Genomic DNA, 21,654 nt, shown 5'->3' with positions numbered 1-21,654 from the left:
AGGGCACCACTGAGACAGAGCCTGACTCCATCCTCTTCACCCCTTCCCTGCAGCTATTTAGATACATTGATGACATCCCCCTGAAACTCCTCTAGGCTAACAGTTTTCAGTTCTAAACTGACCTGAGATATCAGTTGTAAGAAAAGATATCATCAGCCATACACTGCAAGAAAAGCTTTCTGAAGCCACAGACCATCATGGGAAAAGAGCCTCCTTGTTCTACTCTAGGGACCTCAAAACATTGTAGTCAACTAGACAAAACCTGTGCAGTTCTGAGCAGTCTGTACTATGTTGCTGTGACATCCTGTTGTGGACTTTTGGGCACATCCCTCCCCAAGGAGTAAAACATCTCTTTTGGCCTAGCAGAAAGAGCCAGAGTAAGAAACACTGAGGTTGAACCCAGAACTTGTCCTTGAAGGAAGGGACATAGCTCCCTCTCTATTTTCTTGCTTCAAGGGATTGATTTCATGGGAAACTGCATAAAGGTCAGAAGCTCTATGTGATTGTGAAAAAGCCTCTGGAGAGTGATTTTACATAAATATTTACAACTACCAAACCTGTTTCCAACCTCTGCTCTTCCCAAGGAAGAAAACAGGATAATAAGGAAAAATTGACTTGTGGAGAAAAATTGCAGTGAAAGTCAATTTGAAATTGCTAATGAAAACTGCATACTTATCTGAACAGAAAGAGACAAAAAAAAACCCAAAAAAACAATCAAGGAGCATCTGTAATTTTCCAATGCAGACTAGAGAAGACTGCAAGTCAGCTGTGACAAGAATGATAACAGGACCACGCTTTTGTTTTCTTTATTTTACCCTTGAGAAGATAACCTTTCTTATTTTGGTGTAGTAGACACATTGATGATGATGTTTTTGTGATATTGCAAAACTCCACTTTCTTCTCATCCCCCTGGGAACAAATACATTCATATCATTTAACCACAACACATGTTTATAAAGAACAGAAAGACCAGAGGCACAGCACTTTGCAAGGACTCAGATATACTAATATCTATTGTCTGCATCAAAAGCTAGCTGAGAGGAATTGTCAGAAAAAGGGTATGCAACATGCTAATTCAGTGTCAGAGAAACCAACTAGAGATGGTAATTGACTCATTTATTCCTAAAATTTTTGGTGAGCCAAGATCCAAGCAAGAACTTGTGGCTCTGGAGGTATGTGCGGCTTGCCAGCAGTTCTGACGCGTCTCCCATAAAATATGGGATATCAGGCTGTGGGTGGCAGGACTGTGCTGGTGGTGAGTGGCTGGGCAGCAGGGCTGCAGAAGGACATGACTCAGAAAAGACAGCTGGGACAGATAATGAGGCATCTTGAGAACCAGCCACGTGCCTAAGTCTGTGGCTGAACCCTTATACAGTGGAAGCACCGAGATCTGCAAAAGGCTTTTATCCTTTTTTTTCAAGACTATTCCTTGAGTTCCTTTCCCCTTTGCCTCTCAGAAATATACATTAGCTGCCCAAAGACAGGTAACTCTGCTCTTCAGCTGGATCAGGATGCCTAAACCTCAAAGGCACTTTTGAAGACCCCATCCACAGCCTAAAAATACATGAGAACATTAATTAAATGAGATTAATATAATAGACATTCAAATACAAAAGAAGAAACTCTTCTCAAACCTTCTACAAGCCTTCTCATCAAATAGCCGAGTTGGTAGAAATTCCCAGTCTGTGACATTTCAAGTAAAAGTTGAAACAGATTAACACAGTCATTCCTGTGCTTTGACAGCAGAAACTCTACTACCTCCTGGGCACCCCGATTTTACAATACACCTATACTTACTAAGTTTTGCCTGTGAAAAAGCGTGCAAAGGATATGCATTAAAGGGTATCACATTTTGTGAAGTCAATTGTAATTTACTCATGTTTCAAGAAATACGCTTTCTTCTTCAGGTAGGCCAATAAAACCTACATTGTGTATCCATCAGTGAAAACAAGAAAGATGAAACTTGGAACAGAAAAGTTTATGCTAAAGGCTATTAAAGAAATTATGCAATGTTCAAAAATTTGAAATGTATTTATTTTGCATCAGTATGATCCAAGAGGTCCACTGTCTCCCTTCTTGATATCTGCTGCCCCTTCAAACAGTATTTGAGAGAACATTTACTACTGTGCAATCAGAAAATGGTCAACAGACTGAATTTCATTCAGCTGATCCTTTTGCTGCATTTTTTCCTGTAATCAGTTCCACCAGATATCAATATTCAAGACTGGTCTCTTCTGGAAACACTTTCTTCACACTATAAGTTTCTGAACTTGTGTTCCTGAAGGCTGTATACTTTTCACCCACTCCATTTCTGTGAATATAGCAATGAATATTTCTAATTCCTCAGTCCCATACTCCAACAGACTCTGTTTTCAGTCTTTTCTCTTACAACCCCATGGGACCTTAGTTCATTGCAAAAGCTGAAGGCTCAATCAAATGCTTCATTCTGGTTTTCTGCCATGGTGAAGTTTTCAAAGTTAATGCTTAGGATGCAAATAGCACAACAGGAGTAACAAAATGAGAAGAACAGATAACGGAATACAAACAGCACCAGGAGTTAGACTCTGTTGTGCCCTTATAAATGGCATAATATTTATAAACATTTTTGAGAATTCAATGGAACTAACAAGACCCAACAAAGTTCTGCTTCATGACTGACACAAAAGCCAAATAAGCATGTCATTCCACAGATCAAAGACAGTTGTGATTATATATAAGATGTTAGATAGAACTGGTACACTAATCATTCATGACAGGAGAAGTTCATCACAGTAGCATCTCTTGATCATAGCTGAAGAAAATTCAGTCTGTTTCTAGACTGAAGTAGCCCTTGTTAATATTGGCAGTAGGAAAACATTGGAACCACTGACTTTTAAAATTGCTTCTAGTCCTCCTTTTCTGACTTCCAAGATGTGACAAAATACAAATCTATCTAAATGAACTGTCACATTGAGCTGATGATATTTGGTCTCCAAAATACTTCAAAGAATGAATCCACATAAGTTCTGAAGTAAGGACTAGCATACGCAGTCTCTTTGTGTTAGCAGACTTCTGATGTAGAAATTACTTTTTAAAAAATTGATCTGTTTCTATCAGGCACCTCTACAAGCTCTTCTTTGTTGTCATCCCCACATGAACGATCAGAGAGCAAAACCTTAACCTTATTACCACCTTTCTCAAGCACAAGTATATAGGTGATGGTGCCCATCTGCCATGACTGCTAGATAGCTGTAAACAGTGCTTTTCATTTCTTTTGGCAATATGCCATTTGTTTCCTGCATTAAATGGCACTTGTTTTTATGGCTGTGGCATTTGCAAAGTGCCATTCGTATAACTGGAGGCTGCAAGAATCATGCAAAGAAATACACAACAGCTAGTGTTGCTCAGGGATGTCAAAGATTACCTCATAGACTGAGGTGGGAGGGCAAGTAATATTTCCATAAATCTACTTTTGGCTAAGAGTCCTGTTGGTAGTACTTCGTGGTGCTGGAAATGAAACATTCTGTCATTGCTCAATTCAAAATAAAAGTGTTTCAAGCTCAATAAGCAAACTTTCACCCCATTCACAGGTTAGAGCAGCTCCACGTACACATTTCTAAATGGCTCATCTCTGGTGCACTAAAACATACAGGACACAGAGAACATTTTTCTTCCCTAGAGGGCTTCTGTAGGAGCTGTGTAAGAGTGAGATTCAACTGGTCCTTTCATTTTTGTGTCTTTGTCACAGCAGATCTCCGCATTTTGAAGTCCAGTCATGCTATTTTTGTTACCATCCATTAAATCTTCAGCCATCTCTGTGTTCTTCTTGTTGCATTGACAGAAGTAACTGGAGCTCTCTAGAATGTTGATGCAAAATTTGATAACCAGTGCTAGCCAGGCCATCCCAAAGAGGATCCATAGAGAGACTACATTCTTGTACCAGCTTGGATAGGTGCGATCTGGGTTCATCCCTACAACAGAACCACCCAAAACATTTCTACATTGGATCAAGAGTGCCTCAAAGGAGACATTACATGTAAAGCAAAGACAGTTGAAATATCATTGGATATTAGTGATTTCTACATAAAACACAAGTATGCCATCCACTTAGCATGTGAACTGATGTTGTAAGTATGTTTCATGATGTGTCAGCAACAGCCTAGTACTCCTTAGGAATTGCAAATATCACTCTCAAGAAAAAAAACTAAATCCCAAATTACATCCATGTCAAAGTGAAATTATTTGCATTCAAGCACAGTTTAGTTTCTCTGCTTATCACTCAGCACCACAATATTCTATTAGCACGTAACAGAGGTCGCTGCAGGCAGAGAGGTAAGCAGGTTTTATGCACCACTATATGTACCTTGTTAAACCAGATATAAGCAGGAGAGTCTCTGAGAGCAGCAGAAAAAGAGCCCTGAGCAGTCCTAAAGCCTCTAAGAACAACCAAACCTTGGAAGACAATTTGAAATTGTCACCAGCCTTCACGGCCACAGGGGCACTCTCTGCAGGATCATGGACAGCTTGGTGCCCATCAGGACTGCCAGGATCTTTTCTGCAGAGATGCTTCCCCACAGGTCATTTATTCCTCCCAGCTCTGTATCACACTAGTGGGCAAACACTAGGAAAGTCACTTGAACCTCATTATTGAGGCATAAACCACACATGCAGGATTGTAAGGCAAAATTGTTTAGCCTCTACACACTACAACTGACATATTCAATTATTCCCATACCAAACCTAGTGCCTCTATGGCAGTATTCCAGTTACAAAGGTACTACACAGGTACTGCACACTGGAAGAGCCAGGAACACCAAATGCATTACCAGAAACTGAGAGAAGTAAAGCTGTTGTAGCACAGAGTTCAGCATCATCTGTAAAATCAGTACAGGAAAACACTGAGCTGACCCAGCTTTTGTCAAGCTCCATCTGGTACCCTTGCCCAAGCTAACTTTATTCCTAACTTATTTACATGTGCCTACACAAGCTCTAATCATAACTTTGATGCATTACAGACAAGTCCTAAGGTAACTGCCACTAAGTTGTCTAAGCATCAAGCAAGTGCTATGAAGAAAAGAAAATAGCAAATCTGTAATAGGATGTTTTAGTCTTTCTTGTCTCTCAGGAATTCAAGAGTGCATGTGTTTCATAATCAATTTGTTTTTAATGAGAAAGTCTTTATCAAAGAGGCGTGTCCTGTGTTTCAGCAAATGCAGTGGGTGTGGATCCAATCCCATTTCCTCTGGCAAAGGGTTTTGGCATCCAAAGCTAAGTAGCGCCTGGTGCCTGACAGCCTATACCTAAGTGATTTTAGTTGCCTTTTGGAAAGTAATTACCTAGGGTTTTGATAGAAGAAACAGTCCTTGTCTGTTAATGAAGAGGTAGAGTGGCACCGCAGTGTGATAAGTGTGCCCTCAGTAGCCACTGTGATTGAACCATGGCACTCCTGCCTGGTGGTGTAGTCATTCAAGGGACAGGCCACTTCAATGTCACTTACTGACTGGGAAACAATGCCTTTGTTCTTCTGCAGGTGGCATTGCTATGGCAGAAATTGTGTCTTTTCCCACCTGCCAAATGCACACCACAACATACTGATCATCAGGTCTGGGGATTGCTACTGGTGCCAAACTGCCACGTGGGCAGCTTTGTGCGTCATGGATTTGCTGTTCAGTAGGTGAAAGCAATGAAATGTGAACTACTCACCAATCACATAGTCTCCAAACCCTATAGTGCTGAGGGTAATGAAGGAATAGTAGAAGCCTTCTTCATAAGACCAGCCTTCTTTGTCAGAGAATAACAAGGGAGGTAGCAGGAGGAACAATAACAAGCCAGTTACCAGTGCACAGGTCTTCATCAGGAAGGAAGCCTTATTCTGGTAAAAGAGGAAGGAAAAAAAAAAAAGACTGTCACAAGAAGGGAAGCAAGGAAAGTCCAGCTTGTTTTTCAGTTGGAGATGATGATGATATGATGATGGACTCCACAAAAGCATACAAACATTCACTGAATTCCACTATAACAAATGGCATGTCTGTCCTATATGTGTGCTGGCTTCAGCTGGGATGGTCATTTTCTTCACAGTAGTTAGTAGGAGGTTGTGCTTTAAATTTTTGTTGAAAGCAGTGCTGGCAATACAGAATGTTCTTATTGTTGCTGAGTAGGGACTGCACAGTGTGCAGGCTTTCTCTGCTTCTCATCCCACCCCTCCAGTGAGTAGGCTGGGGTACACAGGAATTTGGGAAAGGACACAGCCAGGACAGCTGAGCCCAAGTGACCAAAGGGATATTCCATCCCACATGACATCACGCTCAGCATAGAGAGCTGGGGGAAGAAGGAAGCAGGGAATGTTCAGATGGAGTTTGTCTTCCCAATTAAGTGTTATGCATGATGGAGTCCTGCTTTCCCGAGAATGGCTGAACACCTGCCTGCTGATGGAAAGTGGTGAACAAATTCCTTTTTTTGTTTTGCTTGTGTGCACAGCTTTTGTTTTACTTATTAAACTGTCCTTACCTCAACCCATGAATTTTTTACTCTTCTGGATTCTCTTCCCCATCCCCCTGGGAAGGGGTGAGTAACTGCGTGGTGCTTAGATGCCAGCTGAGGTTAAACATTGACACTAAGCCACACAAATTGGGCATCACCTTCATAAGTCCTAAATTCATGCCAGTTTAAAGCCTGTTCCACAAATGCTCCCATGTAACTTACACATGCAATTCTAACTAAGACTGATGATAAACAGACTAGATAGTCTAGGACTGTCCATTGCTCACATGCTTTATCACTTCTGTTGCTGTAGGGGAAGTCATTCATCACAGAATTTCCCTCAATTAATAAACAACCTTATCTGACACCTCATAGGGCTGTCATAGACTAAATTTATTTGCTTCCAGTTATTCCTGAGTATTATTGCCTTTTTGGTCAAATAGTCAGCCAGGCTGCCCTTGTTAGTCATAGGATCTCAAATACCAGACAATGTCCTCTGTCTTTTTTTTCTTTGAGACATGCCTGCCCATACTACTTACCTGCCAGTGAAACACCTCCTCTAGGCGACAGGCACAATGCTGAACCCCAAGCAGCATCAGGTGCCCAATTTCGTTCAGGAGTACAAGGTTCAAGGGGATCCCAAAAAGTGCAAACACGATGCAGAAGATTCGACCAACTGCAGTGCTGGGGCTCAGGTTCCCATAGCCTAGACAAGGGATTTGATGAAATGCTTTAATGAAGCCTTAAATCTAAAATAGTCTCTGCTTGCACTCCTTCCCGCTGGAGGGGTGAACCTCCATCATCCACAGAAGTTAGGTGAGAAGGTCACTGCTCCAAAAGGACCTTTTTTATAAATAACTGTAAGTTACATCCATTGTTTGTCATATCCTCTCGTGGGCTGGAAAATAACATTTCTTTTGCTGCCAATTTTGCTTAGTTCCTTTTCCATTTACCAGTCAATTTCCTCTCCCCTACCCACTGCCCTGGCTGGGATCTGACGTAAATGCAAACCTTCCGTTTAGTTCAATTTTTGTAAGCATTGTTGGCATGGGCTTTACTGGTAAATGATCCTGCATCGCTGTCAGATGGTCTCTGAATCACAACAATAGTGTTTTAATTATAACAACCACCCTTCTCTACCTTTGTCCCACAGGACTAGTGAACTTAACGCTGCCTCTTTGCTTATATTCTTTTGCACCACAAGTACCAAATACATCTAAAATTGTCAAAATTATTGTCAGTCAATATATCCAGAGAAATTACATTTAACCTTGTAAATGGTTAAATGTAATTTCTCTGTAAAATACTTCAATTTACGACCTAAAGAAAAAGAAAAGGAGTTTTAAATTTTTCCTCTTTCTTCTAGTCATAGGAAGTGATCTAATAAAAGGTCCTGCCTTGCAATCACAGCCTTGCTTGTATCCCCAGATTGTTTTGGCTTCAAAATCACTTGTCTTCATTTCACATACGTTCTTTTTAAAATGTCCCATAAATTTGCAGACTTGCACTTGTAATTTCCAGTGTCTTCTGCCACAAGAAAGTCAGATTTAACTAGGGTATATTTCACAGGATGCTTTCAAAGACAGAAGAACTAGCACACCACAAGCATTTCAACACTGCCTTAGCCAGTCAGAGATCTATGGCCTTAACTACATTCCAAAATCACCTCTGCTCATTAGAGATTGTTGTATGTCCACAGAGGAGATTATCTTTTTACCACAAACAATGCTATTCCCTCCCAGCACCGCCCAGCCATGGGCACAGCAAGCACAGAGGTGCTCCCTCCACTGCTGCCTTGCTACCCTGCTTTTGGGTGCTGTAGCCTCTGGGCAAGTGAGCAGCACCCAGCAGGGAGAGGCCCCAGGGCTGGGCTCTGTATCCCAGATAAGTGAGAGTGCAAACATCTGTGGTTAACTCCAGAGTCCCATTTCTTCACTAACCTCTGTCACATGCCAGATGCAATAAGCCACTGACCAACAGTGTAGAAATGTGTGCAGCTATGGGCTGGGGATATCTACATGCGCCAAGCTTTTGCTAACAAAAATCCCTCACCATGGACAACTCTGCAGTTAGTTGTGCATGTCTGCCAGCAAACTACACCCAGAAAATGGTCTGGGGGAAAACTATTCCTAAGTATGCACCCCCACCAATCCCAAATCTGATTACATGAAGGACAATAATTTTAGGCACACAATACACCTCCAATCGAGCCCCAGGAGCCCGTCCCTGGGAAGGGGGAGAGCATCTCCCAGAAAGAATGGGGTGCTGTTATGTAACTAGATGTTTTGAAATACAGTCCAAAAAAAGGGACTAAATTAAGACTTCATGCTTGTGCTACTCTTTCTTTGCAATGCAAATGCACTTTTCCCCAGTGATTGCTAATTTCTGCTATCTTTCACCATTTCTAGACTAACAAGTGTGGTAAATGAGACATGTAGGCAAGTACATCTGGTAGATGACCCCTTCTAAGCGAATTATAGAAGGATGTGTCTGGTGTGGTGCATTTCATACTGGCTGTGACATTTCAGTGGATTAGTTCCAATTTTTCTCTTATGGGATTAGGGTGTTTTGTGGCCTGACCTGGCCCAGGAGAAAGGGCTGGGGGGCATTTACTGTATGGCTGGAGGCTGAAGATGAGTCACAATCATTTACAGCCAGTTATTCCCGAGGCGGTTTCCCCCAGCCCTTCCCCTTTCTTTTCCTTCTATATCAAGTTTTAAAAGACTCTGTAATGTTTGGGCAGCTCTTTTAACCACAGATTTCTAAGTTTCTCTGCAGAAAAATATAAAAGAAGAAAGGCCCGTGTTCTCTGGTCACTGTGTGAAGCACAGCGACATTCAGAATTGTGGGGATGTCACATAGTGCTGGATGGCAGAGCACCTAAACTTGTATGTTACAATTAATTTAGAATGGCAAATTGAATGATGTAGGAAGGTCTAATGTGCACAGTAAACCCAGCCCTCCAAACACCAGACATGCTTTGCATTTGACTTCTCTGGCTCCCTTTTCCCTTGGATTCAGCAGCTTGAGACAATTTTCTGAAGACTTGGTACACAGTTACTGTACACATGCCAAAAAACCCATGTCCCACCAGCTTTTATATAGGATATGAAGTATGATCAAATAGCACAGGAGCCTTTAGATCATGCAAAATGGCCAGAAATTTACTCCTGTCTGGTTACATCCACTTGTTCTTGCACTAGACAAAGAGATGCCAACCTAATTGTATATAAACCTCAACTGTTATAAAACTTAAACAGGAATGGGAAAATGGGACTTACCCTCTTCAGTATTAGTTAGTGTCTTAAATCATTGTGAGCTAGATATTAGAAGATCTGAATCGGATTCAGAAATTAAAACTGCACTGCCAGTTGTGTCACATCCCTCATGAGCCTGCTGCTGGGATGTCACTGGTACATGTCTGAGCAAAGAAACACTGAGAAATGATCACTAAAAACTGCAAAGACAAAGTGTGTTTCCACTGAAGTAGCTGGATTAAGTGCATGTATAGCTCCTCTTGTTTTGAAACAAGGTGTAATGTATGTTAAGCTTCTTTGGAGGAAACAAGAATGGTTTTATTTCTAAATGCTCATAACCATGTGCTTTAACTCACGTGCTTCTGTTACACGTATTAAGTAATTCAGGACTTTTTCTCTGCTTTCCCATTACATTCCTGCCCATGAGGGATTCAGAATCTCTGTAGACTTCTTAAGAAGATAAGACTTATTAGTAAAAGATCTTTTCATTCACAAGACAGCACTTGCAGTGCCCTCAGTTAACGGAGGCAGCTGCAACTTCCTGCTACCCACAATGAAAGATTTGTTCTCACTGTCCAGATATAAGAGCATTTTCATCAAAAAGTGCTTAGCACAAAGCATGTCTATTATAGGCTGAAAAAATATCTGAAAAAAAAATTCATCTGCAGAAAAATCCAGGGTTAGCATAAAACCAAATCTCCCTAAAAAATGTGTTTGAGTGCTAAAACCACTGATAAAGCTACGGTTAGAGAGGCAACACTTCTTGTTTTATTAAATCTTTTCTCCTACCTGAAAATATACAAGCCATCATTTCCTAAAGACATGGGTCTAATCCCAAATTTACGGATTGCTCATGTTGACAATATTTTGCTTTGAATAACCAGGAATTCATCTAAGCCTGGGGGCCAGGTATCCACTGTGCAGTTCACTGAGGGGTGTCCATGCCAGAATTATTTTATTTTTCATTACACATTTAAATACTCAGTAAAACTTCTCTGCTTGGCAGTTGGGGTGATATTCAGTGAGCCACATTCCTATTTTCCCAGGCACTGGAGGAAATTAAATCCTTAAACCATCCAGCTCCTCCCACTACTAGCTCCTCCTCTAACACTTTTCAGGAAATCTAAAATTTCTTTCCCTTGTGGTCTTTACAAGTGATCTGGATGTTTTAATCCAGCAGAAATGAAAGGTTTTTTCCATGAAAAATTCAAATGTTTCATTGAAGAAAAAAAAATCACTTTAGATGGAAAAGATATCTTTGTGTAATTCATAGTAGAAAAACCACAAACACACCTTCTGATCACTCACACAGCCTTATGGTAATGTTTGTTTGGCTCCTTAAAATGTGAGCATGGCCCCAGCTTAGCTGGAAGGTGACCCTGACAAAGCACTCACTGGCCTGCTCTGACCTCATAGCTGACTGCTTTAAGCAGACAGTTGAACTGGAGATCTCCTCAGGTACCCGGAAGCCTGAATTACCTTATGATCTTACAGGCATTAGGATTTTCAGAGGTGATTTGGTACCATCTACAGTCACCTGAAGATCAGCAAGTCAGGGGTTCCTATCCTCCCTCCTGCTTTGAATGTCTCCATAACTATATAAAACATATTAACATCCTGGCTTCTCAACCTTCTTGTGAGATTTCACATTGTACCCACCAAGTCCACACTAAGTTCAAGAACACTTATCAGCTGGACACAGCTGAGGACACTTGGCATGGGAAGTCAGTTATTCCCAATTCATCCATCCAGGGAGGATGCTACAGGCATGGAGCCTGTACATGTAGGACAGAAACAGGACACAATCCCCAAGCAGCTACACTGCTGGCATTGGCTTCTCAGTTTTATGGTTAGAACAAACCAAAAATTTGAAGAATTTGATTTTAAAGCTAGTGGTGGCAGAATCTCAGGAACTGTGTCTTATACGGGCAAGCTCATTGACACCCTGGCAGGTTGAACCAGGGAAATTAAGAGTTTTAAGCCTGTGAAGTTCCAGATGAGAGTAAAATTTGGTTGCACACTCCTTCAGTGAGTGAAAAAAATGCTTCAGCTGAGTACTGCAGTCTTTGACTCATGCTGTGCGTACACTGAAAGTGTACAGTGGGCTTAGTCTCAGCTGGGTGAGACAGCATGCAGTCAGGAAAGCAGACCACATTTCCAGTGCTCAGAGGATGCTGCTGCGAGTGGCTGTCCCCAAACCCACCAGTGACCTCCCATGGACCACTGTGCCACATCCTACTTGGCCAAGCCTATAGAGAAGCTCTGCCAGCTGTCACAGGGCAGGGAAAAGATCAACACATCAACAGTGGCAGCTTTTCAGCTGAGAACTCCCCTACACAAGAGGATCCTGAGGTTCACAGAGGATTCAAATAAGAAAGTGGTCCCAAGCTGTTACTCTGTATTTTTATCACTTTGAGACATCAAGTTAGTTTAACTGAATTCCCCAACAGATTGTCAGCCAGCAATGGGAGGAACCTGACATTTTTCAGGAGCTCCACCAGACACTGGGCAGCAGCGCAGAGGGACAGAGTCTTCACAAAACTCTTGCTGCCCAAAGCTTTACCCTACCAGAATTTCACAGCCCTGAACTTGCTACTGTTTTATTCCCTGCACCAGGGCAACTACTAAATGTCTGTAACAGGGTGGTTAATACCATCACTCACTGAATAGCCTGATCCATGCCTCTGTTGTAATCTCCCAGTCCTTTGTGGTACTGCTTTTAGGAGCTATGTGCTGTGCTAACCAGAGAAGGAAAGAAAAGGAATTTCCCTTCTTTTCTTCACAAGAAGATGGTTTACTTGCCCCATTTTATACTTAAAAAGGGCCCTTGAAATTCACACAACTGAATTCTAGTGGTTGTGCCACCAGAAAATGGCCATACAGCACTAGGCAATGGCATCCATCCACCCTATATAAGTGGGACATTCAGGCTAGACAGGACAATACTCCTTCTACTCTTAGGCTCAAGCCTCATCACTGACTACAGAAAGAGCCTTTCCCTAGCACCTCCTCTGAAATTACACCACCCTGTGGTCGTTTGACTTCAGGAACTTTCATCTTGTGCCCCACTCTGAACTTGCTTTGACCTCTGCCCTGCTAGTCCAAACTAAGCAGGAGGAGAGTAAACACAGAAAGGAGAGACTTTGTGTCGGCAAGGGATAAGGAAGTCTGAGAGATAAAACCAGCAGCAAGTTAGCTTTTCTTTCTTTAATCATGTTTACTACTACAGCTCTACAGGAACTCTGAGGATGGCCCTTCAAGGCATTGGAGAAGGGATTATTATGGAAAAATCTGCAGAAAATGAGATAACATAATCTGGCATTATATGGACAGCAACGAGGAAAGCACAGAAGCGCAACAGCGGGAAGAAAGAATCAGCAGGTGGCCAGGGCTGCCCATCCCAAAGTTATAAATGCAGTTCCATTCAAATCATGAGATTGGCCAAAAACTACATAGGCTTTGGGGCACTTTAAACAAGAGATTTTAGTTCATCCATATCTGTTCTTTAAACATCTGCAATTGAAGCACCAACTATGTCCAGCCTGCAGGTTAGAACACGCTTTGTTTTAAAGCAAAGTTCACATGCTGCTTCTAATCACTATTAGGGAAAATAGATGAAGCTCTCATTTAAATGGAAGAAGGATACAGTGCAGAAGATGCTGCAACAGGAGACACAGGGATTTAAACCTTGTTAGTGGGGAAAGAAGCTAATGTTCCTCAGTCGGTGTTAATGGGGAAAGAAGTTAACATCCCCTGCTGTATCCCAGTGAGAAAGTGTTCTGGTAAGGACTTGAGAAATGGACCTAGCCTTCTGAGGGGGGGTTAAAGCACCTAAAGTAGAATATAGAAGCTGGCAGAACAGAAAGAGCATCTCAAAGGAAATGGATGAAGGTAAAAGTGATAGTGGTTTTGGCACAGCTGTTTGAGAAGACTGAGGATAAGAGTCACAAAGTTGTTATTTTCCATAAGAAGCCAGCAAGGCATAAATAGCATTAATTACAAAGAAAAAATGTGGAAGAGACAAACAGGCCAAAGGACTTGGAGCAGCTGGAACACATGGAATAGAGGCCATCCATATTCTTCAAAATCTTTATATAGTACCCCTAAATTCCTGAGAATTTTTCTTCTGCTTTATCATCTTAACGCTACCCTTCCTGAATTCATTTGCCAGAATGCTTGGGTTTTAAGTCCTATAGGTTAATCTTGTGCAGATGGATCTGCTTTCATTGGCTCCATAATCACAGCCTGAGATAAACCCTTCCTTGCCATGTAAGAATACTAAAACCTCTACAAATTCTCCAGAAACCTTCTCAATTGTCATTCATCTCATTGCCACACCTCACACATGAAGTTTCCTATTGTGACTCACCCCTTTGAACTTCATTGAGTTCTTTGGAAAGGAGTTTGTCTCTTTACTTGACATAATCAATTATCCTTCCCAGTCACACCGTGGTATCCACATCGAGGCTGAACCCCTCAACTACCTCAAGAATTTGCATAAAGAGAGGTTATGATAAAGACTCAGGGTAAGGCTCTCTGAAACCATTTGTACTTTCCTCTACAACATATTGTTATCAACAGTGTTATGACACTAATCTGCATGCAACTAGCAATTTCACTGGAAAAAGCAGAATGCAGGGTCCAGTCATCTGAAGTTTTCTGCATAGAAGTGGCTTGTATTGCATTCTCAAATCTGCAATTGAAAATCATTAACAAGTCTCTAGAGTCATAGCACCAGCTTTAAAATCACGAGATAAAGAGCTGTAAGATTTGGTTCTTTCCAATTTTCAATTGCCTCTGCTATCAACTCAGTTGTATCATGCCCTGTCCTGTCCTCCTCCCCTATAGCCATCAGGGCAAGGAGTTTACTTAAAAAAAGAGGGGAGTGAGGGCAGGGGGTTGGGGTGGGAAGAGTAGCTTAGCAGCTACTCTTAGCATAGAAGAGCAGAAATGCTTAGTCTAGGTCTCTGCCAACATCACCACATCCCCTTATATTTTAACATGATAAATTTGATTCTTCCTGAATATCATTAACTTAAATTGGCCATGGTGAAACAGTCACTCTGATGGCTTAGAAACTCATCAGAATTCACTACTGAGGCACGCAAAGCAGCTCTGAGCAGATGCTGCTTTGTACCAAAGGCTGGAAGGAACTGACCAGGCTCTGCTGGAAACCCACAGGCTGAGTAATCCTGTCTGATGAGCCTCCACTGCCATCATCTGGTGCAACCCTTGCCTGGCAGCGCAGCACACTGAAAGTGTGTTCCCAACCAGAACAATGCATGTGCAAAGGAGCAGGGCAGAAAGATGCACTGAGTCACAAGAAGATGACACACCATCACCCACTCACCTCCACCCCCACAGAAAACCCACAAACCCTCTCTTTGAGCTCATGCTTGGGGGCTTAGCGTTCTGAAGCCAATGTATCTTCAAAAACAATCAGTAATCAAAAGAAGGCTCCATTTGAGTAGAAAAAGAAAAATCTTGATTTAAAAATATACTTAAAATTGAAGAGAGAGCTGACAAATCAAGAAACCTGCGAGGGATTTTTGATACTCAACAAAATGGTTTTTTTTTTTTTAATACTGGGTCACATAATAAGAAAAAGATATCAGGGCAAGTTAGTAACGGTTTTAGGGACAGGGGACATGAACTGAAAATAATTAACAGCATCTGCCTTAAGTAGCTCTGTACCCAGTACATTTTATTTTTTCCACTTTCCCTCCCCTTACTTATTTCCACCATTTCTTTGTGGCTTTGCATTATCCATTTGCTGAAACCTGAGTCAACTGAATTGTGATGTTTATCCAGTTATTTAACTTCCAATTGGACAAGCAGGTCCTCACCTAATACAGGCAGTAATAAGGAGGAATAATTCATAAATACAGTCTCTGAAGACGCTAAAGCCAGCATTAAGAATTTTCCAAAATAATTCCTGTCCTTGTGATAGGAAAAGCCCATTTCAATGCACAATTCACTTCAGACGTCTCAGAGTGCACAAGACTTGGGAAAGTCCAGGCAGCGCAGCACCATGAAGTTCAGGTCCCAGAAGCCATGTAACTTAGCAGGAATATGTCCTGAGCTAATTATCCCTGTGCCTGATCAGTTAGAGATCACTGACAAGGCACTGACAAAGCACTCCTAGGGCTGAGTTCATGGGTGCTTCCCTACTGCAAGCTCCAGGGAACCACACAGTGCTGGAGCAGCAGCTGAGTACAGGCCCTCATTCCCACTCTTTTCCCACCTACGAGGTGGATCTGTAAGCAGGGAACTCTTACCAATGGTTGTTATTGCAGATATGGAGAAGAAGAAAGACCCACTGTAGTCCCACCTGCCCAGGCTAGTGGTGTTTCCCTGGAGGGTTATGCCACTCTTGTAGGCTTGGATGATACCCTGCAAAGAGACAATAACATGAGATCCCACAAACCCCTTTAAGGCAAGTTCATGTGACTGGCATTTCCACTTGTGGCTGGTAAAATCCCAAACTACAATCACTTCTGGTTCTGTTGTTTCCCTTTTAGTAGAGGATCTCTTGTGCCTTAGAGACCAAAGGGCTGCAAGGTCAGAAAAGCCAAAGCCAGCATATTGCTTCTATGAAAAGGGAATTACAGCAATACAATAAAGTTGCACATGCACATGGTAGATTATATAGACAAATGTGCAAGAGATTGGAGCGTAAGATCTAACTAGAGAAGGCCTAGACAGGCAATAATTAAGACTGATTTATGACATATTCATTAGGAAAATGAAATGTTTCCAGATGGGATATTCCAATGGCAGAAGTCCCAGAGCAGCAAATATACATGCATATGTAAATGATACAGATCCCTTGCAGGGAAGCCTCCTGGGCTGGAGAGGAATGTATCTGGTGTGTTATAGGAGACTGAGACTACTCAGGTTGGCCAATATGTCTCCACATTGGGGCTACAAATGGGAATGAACACATCAGATTAGGATTATGACTGATTCTGTTCAATCCTCCTGGGAAAGACTTAGAAGTCGCTAGCTGAAGTGTGCAGAGTTACGTCAAAATAAGATATGAGACGTCCTAACAGTGCCCACATCTGACTATACCTTCCCATGCCAACAAAATCAATGATAGCTGTGTCCAAAACAACATTATTCACAGCATGGACACTAAACATTTCACACTTCACTTGATGGTTGATTATCTTTGAATGCAAAGTGTAACCAAGAATACATAAAATTCATCATCTCTGAAAAAGACGTGCAGATACTAAATAATACTGTCCCCATCCTAACAAAAAAGACTACTACTGATAAAACTTTCACCACTGATAATAAAAGGAATCACACTCAGACTTTGATCAGTTTTTGGTTTTGCAAAGGAGTTGTAGTTTATACATCCACCAAAGTGGCATGTCAAGCTTGCGAAGTGAGGAAGCTTTGTCCCATTTTACTGATGTAACGTGCTCTACATAATTTATATTGTTTATATAATATTATACAAGACTGTGAATTAAAAACTGTTTCCAGGGTCCCAAGCAGCAGCTTAACTAAAAGGATCATTATCTCTTTTCTCTAGAGCTACTAATTCTCACACTAAGACGAAGGAGCAGCTCAGAAATCAACACATTTTTCTAAGCAATAAACACTGTTTGATAATGCATTCTCAGAAATATCTTGATTTACTCATAACTGTAGGCAACTTAAACCCCTCAGAGTCACACTATAATCTATTAAATTCTAAATTATGAGACAGAGCAGAGAGCCTGTGCTCTGAGAAGGGCTAAGGACCACACATGTTGTATTGGATTTTGCTTCCTTCTGCGATTTGTCGCTGTAACGTTGAGTGGGGCAACTAAAAAAAAAAAAGATTTTGTACATAGCATTAGTGACATAAAAGAACCAAGCCCTGGTTCCTTTCTCCATGCAACTACCCCTGAAAAAAACCCCAAAAAACCAAAAACAAGAGAGAGAGAAAAGGCTGCCTCAAAAAACCTCCACAAGGATTTATTTTGAACAGTTGTGTGTAATTCCCCCACTCATCGTTCTTCTTCCAGGTCTGGTGTCTGCATTGAGGTTTGTCAGGTTACATGGGGTGCAGGCAGACAACATTTGACCTTCAGTTTAAGAAGTGTAAGAAACTCTGCAGACAATGGCCTAGACAGGAATCAGTGTGCATGAACATAAAATAACTCCTAAAGTAAGTTAAATGGCAAGAGAGACACTGGAAAATTACACAGATGACCTATTTTTTCCCCCCTCCAGAAACCAGTAGTTAAAATTGAAATAACAAGCTTGATATTTTCCTCAAAATTTCCTTCTGTAAACTGTGATCTCTGCAGTTCTTAGTTAGTCTTGAACACATATATATCTGCTGGAACAGCAACAGTCCAGTTCTTGGATAAATTTGTTATCAGGTGGATTAGGGATAGTTGAAAAACAAACATGCAGCATGTTTGTTGTCCATTCTCCTGCCTGATGTCTTGCTGATACAAGCTCTGTAGTAGATAATATTATACTCAACATCAAGTTTTTAAAGCCAAAAACACTTAAGAACCAGAGAGGATTGCAAGAACCTGTGGCACAATTGGCCCAAAGAAATGAAAAAACCTTCATGCAGAACAGGGAAACAAAGAGCCTGCAAAGACATCATGTGAGAAGCAAGCAGCATTAACCAAGTCATCAAATGTTTAATTTCACATTTTTGCAGCACTTCTGTTTTGTTTGGTTTAGAAGCAAGAGGCTGAGCAGTTGTGAGCACGTATGCCAGCTTTGCGGTGGCTTGTAGCAACTCAGAATCCCAGGGTCACTGTAAACCTTCCCCAGGCAGTGATGCTACTGCCAGGAAGCACAGGATGTGTCTTGAGGCTCTGAAGACACAGCATTTGCCCTAAATGGACAGTGACCTGCACTGCTGTCAGTGGGAAGGAAGTACCATGGAGCCATTACTCACTGGCAAAGAGCGAGCCCTGAGCTTGCAGCCTGCAGCTGTTTTCTGTTCCTGGTACTGAGGCACTTGGTGAGGTGCTTGCTGAGGTCTCCAAGCCCTTTCAGCAAGAAGTCTCTAAGCATTTATTTGTTAAATCTTGCTATCAAATAACCAGAGAACACCATGTGGCCCACCCACCTGTTGAAGCCAGCCCATTGGGGAGCACTGAATAGTCATGCAAATCAAAGCCACTTAAATAAAACAACACTCCCAGAAAAAATGTCAAGTTCATTATTGCTATGAAGAAAGACCTACTGATGCCACCCTTAAAAGGGAAGATTCACAGTGGTTGGAGATAAGGATACAGTCTTTGTTTTCCTAAAGTAAAAAATGTTTTATTATACTGTCTAGAATCAACCTTTGACACGGCAACAATGATGACAGAAAACTGAAGATTGACTCTTCTGAGAATTTTAGAACTAATGGAGCTTGCCTTCCTGCAGATGTGCCCATGAGGGTGGATTCATGAAAGAGAAATCCATTGATGGCTATTAATGCACAGAAATTACTTCTGGCACAGGAAGTCATTGGATTGCAAACTCCTGAAGGCTGACCGAGCATTCAGGGAGATATCAGTGAATATTCTCCTTAATTTACTATATTCCTATACTTTTGCTCTTGCTCTTTAGAGTATTGCTCTTTTTCACACAAAAATTAAAAAAAAAAGGTTTATAATTTTAGAGAGAACACAGGAAAAAAACCAGCTGATAAACACTCTAGCAGAACAGCTGAATTCTTCCTGCTTTTTCCATTGAAGAGATTTTGATATGTCTCTGCTATGGATTTTCAAATAAATTGCAAGTATATTTTAGCCTGTGGGTTCAGGAGGTACTAAAAAGAAGTGACTCACACATGTTGCATTTTAAGTGCTTAGTTCCCTTAGCCAGCCTTTTTGAGAACCAGAAACTTTGTTTTACTTTATGATTACTTTGAGGTGAAATCCTAGGGGTTTTCCTCTTTCTCTTAATTAGGGTGATTTGTACACTGATTAGGAGATAGGATAGAGGACTAGGAGATTTGTACAGCGTCTGCCTCAAAACCTAGTGCATTAAAAGGCACTAGTAGAAGCAGCATCTTAAATCCAGTGTTCAAAAGCAGTTATCTGCCTAACCTAAGACCTCAGTCAATACCACAACAACACAAAAAATATTGAACTTGCAGAGCTTGGGCTTGATAGTTTGGGAACTTTAAAGGTCATGTGCAATTCAAAAAGCAGAAAGGAAACAGGTGGGTGGTTAAAATACCAGGAAAAAGCCAGAATGCAGTGGTTTTTTGGTTTCTACTGACAGACAAGCTGTAAAACATAAAACCATCGTTTCACTTCTCTGTACTTATTTCCCCCTCTCTAAAGTGGTAATAATTTACAGTTTGCAGTGACTACTTGCTGACAATACTTACATAATTTTAAACTATAGATAAAAGTTTTGTGGGAATTATTGTAACTCCTACAGGATTTCTAAATTGAGATTTTAAATTCTTAGACCTTCATGGGTCAGTGAAACTTCATTTGCAGGCTGCTGCATTTTGTCATCAAGTAGGCTATTCTGGTTTTTGACCACACAAGTAGGCTTTGCTTGGTGCTACTTAATATTGGCATGGCTGGTGATTAGAACACCACCATATTTAAAATGTAGCTGCCTATCCTGTTACCTTTGTTAGAAAAAAATGCCTCAGAATAGTCAACTTCCCGCTCCACCTTCCTCAAGTATAAGCTCTGAAGTTTCAGTTAGGAATGGCATAAGCTCATGCTTGCAAATACAAGCTCTATGTTAGATTACAAAAGCCTGCTTTGTGCATATTTCTGCAAGGAACTCACTCCTTGAATTCAAGCTAAGGGGTAATCCTGTGAGGAAGCTGTGGATTTCTGTTGACTCCCTTATCACACTTATTTTAGGATGGCAATACTCCTTTCTTCCCTTGTCCTTTACTATCAGTCGCTGGTTCTTTCTGCAGCAACACCCAACCAAACACAACATTACCACAGTTCCCTTATCGGAGTCAAAAAAAGAAACTAAAAACATTAAAACACTCCTACAGCCTGAATTTTAACCCCTCACAGCTCTGGGGCTGCACTTCCACAGATGACTGATAATGCATGACTTACCAGAGTTTTACCAATTCTACTCCGAATTTTACTTACTGGAGTTTTACCAATTTTTCTCAGCTTTGCAGCAATTAACCCAAAGTAGTTATTACAGTCATACCTGCAAAAATTCAACCATACATTTTGAATTACACTCAAAAGATCTGTTCATACTATCTAGCTAAAAGAAACCAACTCCAAAACAAAAAACCAAACCACCAAAACCCAGCCCCAACAACTACAGTTTGATTTCTGCTTAACCTTTGAGTTGCATCTTCCTCCCCCAAAAATGTAGGTTTATTCTTTTGTATTTGCTGCAGAGCCACTCTATCCCTCAATCATACCTACAAGTCTCATTTACCATGTTTGCTGTGTTATCAGCTCTGGGCAACTCCCAGCTTTCTCAGCTTACACACTCCCTCCCTTCCACAGTTATCATCACACGTGGGCCCCCCACCACCCGCCTGTGGCTGCAGCACAGCTTCTGATCACCAAGTACTGCAAAAGGAAGGACCATTATTTAATCTGACCTCATTGACACGAGCTAAAATCCCGTCTTTCACCTCTGCACCAAGTCACAACAGCATGTGACTAGGATACAGCTTTCAAAAAAGGTATTTAAGGTCAGATTACATAAGTAAAGAATGAATGAATGTGTATATGTAAACTGAGGCACTATGCTCTTCACAATCTCTTTCTTCAGAACACTATGCTTCTCTTTCCTCCCATAACCCTTACAGCAAAAAATAAACTTTATATAGATGATTAAACAGACAGATTCTAATCTGCCTGCCCTCCCCAAGATGAGCAAGTTAAGCGAAAATCACAAAAGCAAAGCCCCAAAATCTTATGACTCTACCAAGTATATCCATAAGAATCCATGACTTTTTTTCTTTTTC

General features: G+C 41.3%; 1 protein-coding gene across 1 annotated transcript in view; it reads right to left on the bottom strand.

Annotated features, from left to right (window-relative positions):
- Window positions 1–3,654: 3,654 nt before the first annotated feature.
- LOC102037303 (potassium channel subfamily K member 17) overlaps window positions 3,655–21,654 on the bottom strand; it is a 21,090-nt gene continuing 3,090 nt past the window's right edge. Inside the window, exons 2-6 of the mRNA XM_031059661.1 lie at window positions 20,777–20,876; window positions 15,995–16,109; window positions 6,999–7,165; window positions 5,683–5,851; window positions 3,655–3,950 (exon numbers count right to left, since the gene is read on the bottom strand). Coding sequence (XP_030915521.1) covers window positions 3,655–3,950; window positions 5,683–5,851; window positions 6,999–7,165; window positions 15,995–16,109; window positions 20,777–20,876 — 847 coding nt within the window. The remainder of the gene's footprint in view (window positions 3,951–5,682; window positions 5,852–6,998; window positions 7,166–15,994; window positions 16,110–20,776; window positions 20,877–21,654) is intronic.

The sequence above is a fragment of the Geospiza fortis genome, unplaced genomic scaffold (assembly GCF_000277835.1).
Source record: "Geospiza fortis unplaced genomic scaffold, GeoFor_1.0 scaffold41, whole genome shotgun sequence".
In the NCBI taxonomy this organism is placed as follows: Eukaryota; Metazoa; Chordata; class Aves; order Passeriformes; family Thraupidae; genus Geospiza; species Geospiza fortis.
Note: the sequence above shows the minus strand (reverse complement) of the source record. Positions and strands in the feature narration are given on the sequence as shown.